The sequence below is a fragment of the Pomacea canaliculata genome, linkage group LG4 (assembly GCF_003073045.1).
Source record: "Pomacea canaliculata isolate SZHN2017 linkage group LG4, ASM307304v1, whole genome shotgun sequence".
Lineage (NCBI taxonomy): Eukaryota > Metazoa > Mollusca > Gastropoda > Architaenioglossa > Ampullariidae > Pomacea > Pomacea canaliculata.
The window spans coordinates 13627999-13637527 of record NC_037593.1 but is presented as its reverse complement, the minus strand read 5'-3'; the positions used below and the strand labels follow the sequence as shown (position 1 = coordinate 13637527).

The 9529-nt window shown below is 39.8% G+C and overlaps 2 protein-coding genes across 3 annotated transcripts; both read right to left on the bottom strand.

Annotated features, from left to right (window-relative positions):
* Positions 1 to 1110: 1110 nt before the first annotated feature.
* On the bottom strand, positions 1111 to 3965 carry LOC112562305 (lectin-like). 2 transcript variants are annotated; one of them, XM_025235475.1, is made up of 5 exons: positions 3820 to 3965; positions 3174 to 3316; positions 2735 to 2842; positions 2254 to 2364; positions 1111 to 1666 (listed from the first exon to the last, which is right to left on the bottom strand). In XM_025235475.1, exons 2-5 carry the CDS (start codon positions 3303 to 3305, stop codon positions 1523 to 1525), a joined length of 495 nt encoding a protein of 164 aa, XP_025091260.1. In that variant the 5' UTR covers positions 3306 to 3316; positions 3820 to 3965; the 3' UTR covers positions 1111 to 1522. The 2 variants fall into 2 exon arrangements, with proteins under 2 accessions (XP_025091260.1, XP_025091261.1); XM_025235476.1 differs by lacking the exon at positions 3820 to 3965 and adding an exon at positions 3634 to 3788.
* Positions 3966 to 5662: 1697 nt separating this feature from the next.
* LOC112562935 lies at positions 5663 to 6864 on the bottom strand. The gene is made up of 2 exons (XM_025236557.1): positions 6359 to 6864; positions 5663 to 5970 (listed from the first exon to the last, which is right to left on the bottom strand). Exons 1-2 carry the CDS (start codon positions 6630 to 6632, stop codon positions 5747 to 5749), a joined length of 498 nt encoding a protein of 165 aa, XP_025092342.1. The 5' UTR covers positions 6633 to 6864; the 3' UTR covers positions 5663 to 5746.
* Between the last annotated feature and the right edge of the window lie 2665 nt (positions 6865 to 9529).

Genomic DNA, 9529 nt, shown 5'->3' with positions numbered 1-9529 from the left:
CATCTGGAGTTGATGAAGTTAAAAATTGTCTCTTGAATATTTCCTTCAGGAAGACGGAGCAAGCTATTTTCTGATGAAGGCTGGTGCGAATGTGAGCCTGGGTTATGATTATTTAATCATAAAAAATAAGCTTGTTTTGGTTACAAACTGTCACGAGAGTGGTCCCAGTACAGCGAGTCAAGATATAAAATAAAAACCAAAGCAATTAACAGATTTTAAAGGTGCATAAAGTATCAGGGTTTTTTTTTTAAACAGGCAACAAAGTCTTCTGCTGCTGTTCACTTTCACTGTTCATGTTGTACAACAGACAGACTGACTTGACAATTTTTTCTGTTTTACAATATACTGGCTAAAATCTTTCCATTTTAGTAGTCTGACGGTTGATGTGAATGTGTTTATCAATTTTGGCTGCAAAATTGGCGAATTGTGTGTGAATTTATACTGTCTAGAAAATTATCAAAATTATTTTGGAAAAATTCATAGTTTTTTTCACTTTTATTTAGCTTGCTCTATTGAGAAACTCCCGAAAAACATGGCTGATCATTTAACAATACCCTGCTTGGAATGAAGCTAGAGTAAGATGTTTCGATGATTATTTATTTTGTAGTAAGTACAAACGTTGTCCAGATACTGCACAAATAGCGATACACAAAAAGGCCAAACACATTATTTGACATAAAGGTCACATGCATGTATAGTTCTCCAAAATCGTATAGTTACTACTAACCTTGACCCGGGGCCAACTTTCTACCCCTACTTTCCCTGTAAAGGATCCTAGACATGTTCATATATGTGTGTGCGTGAAAGAGAGGGAGAGGGCAAGGAGAATGGGACACATCAATTAAATAGAAAGAGGAAGGAGTTCGGGTGCAATTGCTACCCTAACTATCATCAATATGCTTTGTTCGAGTATTTATTCGTCTTTTTGTTTTGGTTTATTTCACGTATATTTAGGACAGACCAATTTGATTGAAAAGTCGATATGTGTACAGTTTGTACGATCATCCGTTAGTACTGAAATGCTCATACTTCTGCACCAACAGAAATCCCATATAAACACAAACTTTCTTAAACATGACATGTTTTTAAGGAACAAAGTTATCGAATATAACAAAGTTTTGTTTTGTTTAATTTCTTGTAGAACGTCCCAATTTAGAAACAGAATCGGTGTTTACAGATGTCAGTAAGGAAAAGGCTTTGCAAAAAACTATTTTGATAAGCTATAAACTTTCATTTCTTCTAACGATTTGTCTCTGTTTCTTTATGGTCTCTGTAACCCTCCTCCCAACATACACACACAACTACCGCCATACACAAAATCATTCCTACCTTTATAAGGCACATTCACAACCGTAATCACCATGCAAGTGTTAAGATATGCAAGCACCAGAACAATGGATAAAGACATTTCTCTTTTTTGTCTTTTTTTTCCATTTTGTGTTCACAGATTTCTCGACAGACACAAGACATTTATTACAAGGGCTCTAAAGATGATGTGTATACGGTTAATTGTCCCATTTGCTTATCGCTCTTTCTTGTCTGTGGAATTAGTTGAAGATTCCTTGTCGATGGCGTGGGACTGACAATAACCACCTGTGGAGCAGTAGCTGCTGCAGCAGTGGTTGACACCATTGCGAATACACGGCTGGCCGTCTGGTAAACACATCTGCAAAGTGGATGAGGACAGCTCCAGCAAAAATACATCTCGTGAAAATTAAAGACAAGCTAGAGTACAAACTTGTTCGTTTGGTTTGTAACTGATACGGCCTACTGATTTATGAGATAATGGTTCTCAAAATCTGAGAAAATGATTTCTGATGACAAGTTACATTTTCTTGAACTTTCTCATTTTGGTAAGCAGCCAAGATATTTTTTCTAACTTCTTAGCAAACATTGGCATAGAAACCCTTGAATGAGTTTAAAGCTCTCGCATTAGATGTGCCCAGTATAATATGTAACGGCGTGGAACGCGGGTTTCACAGAGATTTGACCGAGAATAGTAAGTCACAGAGTTTATAAAAGAAGTACGATGAGATTTTGTTTGCAGTCACACCATGAAAATGTACTCGCGATTTATCTCCTTTGGTCCATTTGTAACCTTCACCAGTCCACATTCTCTCTCGCTCTCTCCATTTTATTCCCCTCTTGCTCCTTCCTCTTTTATTCGCCTAATCCCCTCTTCGTAGAATCTCTTTGTCATCCAGTGTCAATGCAGGATCTACCATTCATCTACCCCTTGTGGTATTTACATACCCCCTCGCCTTCGTTGTTTCTGCACTCCTGAGTTAACTGATCGCAGTAACCATAGCAACATCTCCGCATCTGGTTCAACGGGTTACACTGCATTCCAATTTGGATGCAATTCTGAAAATAGAGATTAAAGACATCGCACATTCTTTGTACTACAGAGAAAGTTTGCTACTGAATGTTATGAATCATACAGCTTGGAAACTGAGAAGAGACAAGCTTTGTTTAATGGGTGAGCATCATCGGAAATGCAAGCAGCATCTCTAACCACTAGGCAACCAAGTTCCCCTAAAACTACAACGCCGTTGATTAACATTAACCAAGAAAAAAATACTTCACCTTAAGCATAGTTGTCTAAAGGGTTCATATTTATGTTTATTTCTAAATAGACCAGATAGGAAAAACAGACGACTGAAGAAATTGTCTGACAAACGCAGACAGGAGAAAAGCCCCAGTATCAGTTGTGACGTCACTCTCAGGTACATACCCCGACTCCACCATTGTTCTTACATCGCTGTGTTATTTGGTCGCAATAACCATGGCAACATATCATCTGGATCAGAAATATGCAGCGCATGCCGGTCTGGATGCAGTTCTACAAATGAAATTATAGGAAGTCAACATATTAACATACTACCGTTCACGTTGCTTAATAACAGGTACATCAAATCAGTGTACAAATCTGGTCATCAAATCGGTGTTACATGCAGATTTCATACATCGTACTCAGGTTTCTATTTCTATATTTAGACTAATACGGATGGATTTTCATGTTAAAATATTCAGCCTGCTAATGGGAGTAAATTTTTGTGTCACGAAGTGTTTATTTAAAAAAAAAACTTTGAAATTTTTTCTCTACCCAGTCAGTTTATTCTCTCCAGACTGTGTTGACCAAGAACAACAGTGACTAACTGCCATCAACTTACGTTCTGCCCCTGTGGCAAGGAGTTTTGCTCTGAAACATTGGCGCCTGGTGTTCCATCGGTAGCCATCGTGCTTGTGGTAGGCAGCGCCACCATGCCCGGAATAAGGGAGAGAATAACCAGATGTCGATGCATAGTGAATGTTCCTGTAAAAAAAATGTTAAAAAAAAGACTGTCAAACATTGGGTGTGTATAGGGGGCGTGCTGTCTGTCTGCCAAGACCAACGCTTAGCCTCTTGCGAAGGTCTCTGCTGTTAGTCTCGGCGAGCCTAAACAATGAACGTGACTAAACCGGAAGCTTTGTACATCTGCCTCGTTTTAGTTGTTAATCTGAAATGTGAATTTCCGGTTGGAAGCTTTGAACATTTGCTCGTTTTAGTAGTTAACTGAAAAAAAATCATCTGCTAGAAGTCCAGTAATACAAGTTCATGATCAAACTACAAACTACATCACAGCCAAGTACCCGTCCATCAATCCAAACGTGACATCCACAAGAAAATAAATCTACGGATCCCGTCAACAGTAACTTAAAGAAACGAGAATGTCAATAAACAAATAAGTTATACGATACAGAAGTGCAACTATTCTAACAGAGTCTCCGAGGCACGACAACAGTGTCATTCCTAAAACAAATCTCAGCTTTGCTAACCTTTTGGAAGAGGTCGTGTGAGAAGCGTGTCACCATAGAGATTGTCCCACAGAACAACTTCTCGTGCTGACGCAATTTCATGACGTAGGAAGATACGTAATATTTCATCGTCAGAGGCATGGCATCACGCACACGTGTTCTTCAGAGAGTGCACAAAGGTCATTAAGCCTTTTCAGCCTCGCATTCCGTGTAAAATACTGATATAATTTCAGATATTTCTGTGTCTTTTTTATGTTATTTCTGCTCGAGAGGATACTGATGTGTCACAGTAAACAAGAGATGTGGAAGTAGCTGCTTTTAGTACTTTTATTTTTGTTTCTTGTGGTTGTTTTGTGTTTTTGACTAACAGATTCAACTCACACTCGAAACCAACACTCGCATATTGACAAAGAGGTTTTATTTTTCTCAAAATTTCTTAAAATTTTTTCTAAAAAATTTCAAAATAAATTGTTACATACAGAAATGGAGCAACAAGCCTATGTAAACATGGATGTAAGTGTGCGTATGTACCTGAAAGACGGTAGAGTTTTCGGCTTGCCCTTATTACAATGAGTATTACAAATTATATGTGCTTGTATATCTAAGTTGTTTGTGACTATGGAATTATTTACGCGTGTGTGTTGACAGGCCCAGAAATTTACTTTAGTTCGCTATTTGGTGTTGAAGAATACATTGACAGTTCAAAACGTCGGTTGCTACACGGTGGAGAGCTGAGTGGCCTGTGTGTGAACAGAAGGTTCGGTGGTGTTACACGAACCCTACACATTATGCTAATCAGGTGAACAGTAAGTGTTGGAAATGCTCCCCTTCTCTCTTTCCTTCTATCTCTTTTTCTATCACACATACACACACAAAACAATCTTTTTTGTAATATCTCTCACCCTCTTCACCCACACTTCCTTGCAACCTCCGAGCATGGCTATCTGCTTTTTAGAGACTGCAGTGGCATTATTCTTTTCTCGTACAGTTTCAGAGTTTGAAGGATCCTTGAAGATGAAAGCCTATAATGTCTTCAATCTTGACTCTAGTATAACCTTCGTCTCCTGTCACACTACCTGCAAAGCCGGTTATTGAACCAAACCCCTGAGACGATAACCTGTCTTCAGTCCTGTGCATGCAGTCACCCGTAAAATCCACTCGTACCCGAGTCACATCGTGAACACGCAGTAAACCTAGCCCCCTCCCTCTTCCTCCCCCTGCCCATTCTCTACCAGTCGCCTTGACTAATTGTTGGGCGTGTCGACGCAGCAGTCTAGAATAGTTAACAGTGACATCTGAACTGAGGAATGACGTCACCACGCACGCACACCACACAACCGGATAACGGGGGAAAAAAACACACCGCGTAGTCGCATTTTACAGCACTAGACATTAGACGTAACCAGGTGTTCATTTTAAAAAAATTGAAAAAGAAAAAAAAAATCTCGTTTTTTTTTTTTACGCTGGGATGCGTTCACTTGATCCTTTTTGCTTATGTAACGCGTCCCCGACACCGAACTCCCGCAAAAAGTGTCTGTGTGTGAGAGAGAGAATTATCTTCAGCTCTTCCTCAACTCCGTCTCCCACTGACCACTACGAATATCCACGGGAAAGCAAACACAAGGACGAAGACTGTTTTCGCACAACTAGAGACCAAAACACCAATCATCTTAATTAGTAACCACCTCCTTTATAAGACTTTCTTTCCAGAAAAATCAAACCATCACTTACTAACTGCAATCTTTATTCTCAAAATTGTATTACCTCCCCTTATAAATCAGTCACCCATTTCTGCTGGGCAGCTGCTGGATGGGATGGGGAGGAAGTATTGTACACCGAAATTAGCGAACTCCTGTGCGTTTATCAGAAAACAGAGTTTTTCACCCAGGCTACACATATATAAAATACAATTCCAGCTTCGAGGAGAAATTAAGGTTTTCGTTTCCCGTTATTCGAGCAGGAAGTACATTTTGGGGATGGATGTCACGGTGAGGTTGCGACCAGCCTGTGGGAAATGCAGCTGGCACGTGACTCCATCGTGACTTATCGCCACGCAGGTCAACTCGCGACGACATGTGCGCACGCAGCTCAACACAGACTCAGCTGCCCTCGGCTGACCGGGACCGACGTCCTTAGCCACCTGACCAGAAGGTCTGACTTTATAAACACTCGCTGTAAACAACAGAAAGGGTTGTAGTGCGTAGTTTTCTTTTATTAATGTTTTATTTTATTATTAAAGTTTTCTGAGCTACCAAAAAAAGTTATCAATTCCAAGCTAACAATAACTAAACACAAACGTGGAGACTTAGAGATACCGTGATGATACATACGTAGATAAACATTCTCTTTAGAGTCTCTGATAGATATCTCGTCAAAAAAATTCGACTCGCTGCTATCCAACGGCTTGTTGATAAAAGTGGAAACCTTGCTGGGGTATTAAAAGAAGAGAAGAAAGGAAGAAGAAGTAAAAAAAAGGAGAAATAAAGAAGTAATGTAAGTCAGTTGAAAAGAAAACGGAAGAACCAGAGTAAATAAAAGAAGAAGAATACTGAATGATTACTTTTCACAGTTTCGCAGATCCTGTCGTAGTAGTCAGAGCAGACTGCATTGGCGAGGGCGCTTTGGGCATTTCTGTCAGCAACAGAACACAGTTTGCCGTTGTCGAGACCTGCCCGGCTGACGTTGAGAACAATGCCGGGATACAAGTTTGGGACAAAGTTCCCCCCGTTGGTCCACTTGTCCGGCTGACCATCAGCTGCTCTTTGCAGACCGACCCAGACGCGAGCATACCTGTTTGAAAAAAAAACAGTGCAATTGATGAGAATCACCACCATCCACTAACAGTGCAGACCACAGATAGTCACGTGAGCCATATCTACAGCACGTCTCGTTGTCCTTCTCTCACCGGATGTTGTCGTTGATGAATTGAAGCAGTCTTCCGTTTTCTATCGATGGCAGCCGTTGTCCTGTAGCCTGACATGCCTTTGAGGATGAACTCCAAGACTGCTGGCGATCCCAGTAGAGTTGATAGCATCTTCTCTTGTCGAATGGAGGAGTCCTGCAGGTGCCAGATGTACCTGTTTGGAACGGTCATAGGGTCATATAGGGTCATTGCCCTCCTTGGTAGTCTAACTTAAAATCACATATTTACGACTGATCAGGCATTTGAAATCCTTACTGACTGAAGATCATGTGCCGAAATAGTGAATTTAGTATTGAATAGTTAGCGGCTACAAATTCTGTATCGTACCTGTATGTGATTGTGGGATAGATTAACTGGACCCTCAATCAAGGTTGAAGAAAAAGCTATAGACTATTTCAAAATATTGTATCATTGCCTAGACCACTTAAACCATCCATTAAGGTTGTAGAAAAAATAAAAAAAATATTTTAATATTTTTCCCCAATGGTTACAAAGACAAAATAGAAGCTGAAAAAAAACTGCTGATGGACTTCTTTGAATAAATCCTTTTAGATAGAAACATCTGATTGGTTTTGTTTGGTTCCTGGTCTTTGCCTTATTGTTGTTGAAGTTTCATTATTACTCTTACAATAAAATTATTTGTCTTTATTACATTCATCATTCGCCGACGATGCCATCAAATGAAATATAAAAATTCCAAACTACACCAGGATGTTTTTTTTCTGTGTTGTCACAATAGGCACAGTGTGACAACAACTATACATAGAAACATTGTCCTTCATTTGACAAAGATTTATTGCACACATCACTGCGTTGGTCTGTCCTATACACTGAGAACCGGGTGCAGCGGGGTTAATTTACCGTATTTCTTCTTATTTTTTAAAATGATGTTTCTCATTACTATTTATTCATGAAGATTGTAAAATCATTTCGAAGTAGACTGAAATTACCAAGTTTATCAATTGATATTATTAATATCTAAATAGGATCATATGATAAGTAATTCAGCCATATATTTATCTCTAGTAGAAAATAAAACTGTTTAAAAGTATTTGGATAACTACTTTAGTCTATATTTCAAAACAAATGAATCCTAATAGACGACAACAAAACCTATTCTACAAACTCAGTTTGTCAACAAACCTGCATCTGTCGGTAAGCAAAGTGCCAGACAGAGAGCACACAGGGACAACAAGCTGACAAGGTGCATGGCAAGACGTCTGAGAGAAGTGACAATATGCAAACTTGCTTCTCCGGTATTATTTACCCAAGTTGCTAAGGAACAGACAATCCAACGGTCAGTGCCGACACACACAAAGAAAAAGGTCAGGTAGGGTACACGCTTCGTCAGCTAACCACCACCACCACCATCTTTTCTGGAGACATAAAATTATATTTTTAAAAAATATACTTCTTTCTAAAAGCTTTTAGTGAGCCAGGTTCCTTGGCCTTACCTTTGTTCTGTCAAATGGGATCAATAGGATGGAAGCGGTTTATTCAGAATACAAGCCAAAAAGAAGTACACATCCTTGAGATGATGACAAAGTCGGCTGGCCTAACCTATCTAAAGGCCCTCCGATACAGTTCTCAGCTTTCGTTCTTTCTTTTTCACACTCCCTGTCGCCCTCGGAGTGGTTCAACAAGAGAAAACATTTCTGTAGATCGATCTCTACTAAAGCATCGCAAAGGTCAAGACTCCAAGAACCGTTTTCAAGAAGTAGTTTTTCATTGTGTCCGAAGGATGTGTCTGAGTATGGTGTATGGTTCCTGCAAGTCTGTTCCAGAGACAGAGCCTACTTGACCGCAAAATTTCTTCAAGAAACGATTTTTTCGAAATTAAACAGAGCCAAATGGAACCATTGGCTTAACGAGGTTTGTTCCACCAATGCCTTCAGAAGTAATGATTAAAGATGTTTGCCAGGTTGTTAATTCTCATGATGACTAACTGAACGTGGACAGGGATGGTATCACAACCTGTCCTCTACCTCTCCGACGACCTGCAGTGTCCGATGTGCTGGTGGTAAGTAACACTTCGATATATGGCGCAAGCGCAGCACCATTGCCTTGCATTTCGATAGGTCTTTGTGAAAAGGAAACCTCTTCCGTAAAGAAAATCTATTTGTGTTGGTACTTTGCCATTGTTGTGTTACATCCTATTGTTTGGTGGCTTCTGCTGTAGCTCCCTTCTCTAGGTCTTCCTCACCTGCTCTTGCTGATGAACGCACGGGGATTTGGAATATGTATAGAATGGATGTGTGTACAACTGCAGTGTGTTAATAATGAATATTTCTGAAACCTACTTGAGGTGGTAAAACTAAGACAATGAAAATTGCAGTGCTGATGTCTGGTGTTTCTTTCTTCTCTCTTTTTGTTGTGGTTAAGGGTAAACACAGTCCTATTCTCAGACGGGCAGCAGCGTGTAAGAGGGAGGCCAGAGGAAGTTGTAATCATCAAGATGTGAGAGACAAATAGAGACAACCAGTTTGATGGCATGAGTAGTCATATGTGGTCTAGGGGAAATGTGTGGGGAAGTAAAATTGTATCCACACTGCGCATGTTTCCTCGAAATACGAAGGAAGTTTGTGTAAAGTGCTTTACAGAACTTACATACACGTGTCTTAGTGTAACACGGTAACTCACAAAACTATGGCATCATGACTATCCTGACAATTACAGTACTTTGATTATAAAAAAATTCAACAAACACTGTGGTTACAACTTTGAAGCAGAATTCATGTTCTATAAATGATACAGAGCTCAGATGTATCGAGACACACATGTCATATAAATTCTTGGTTGCATCGTGCC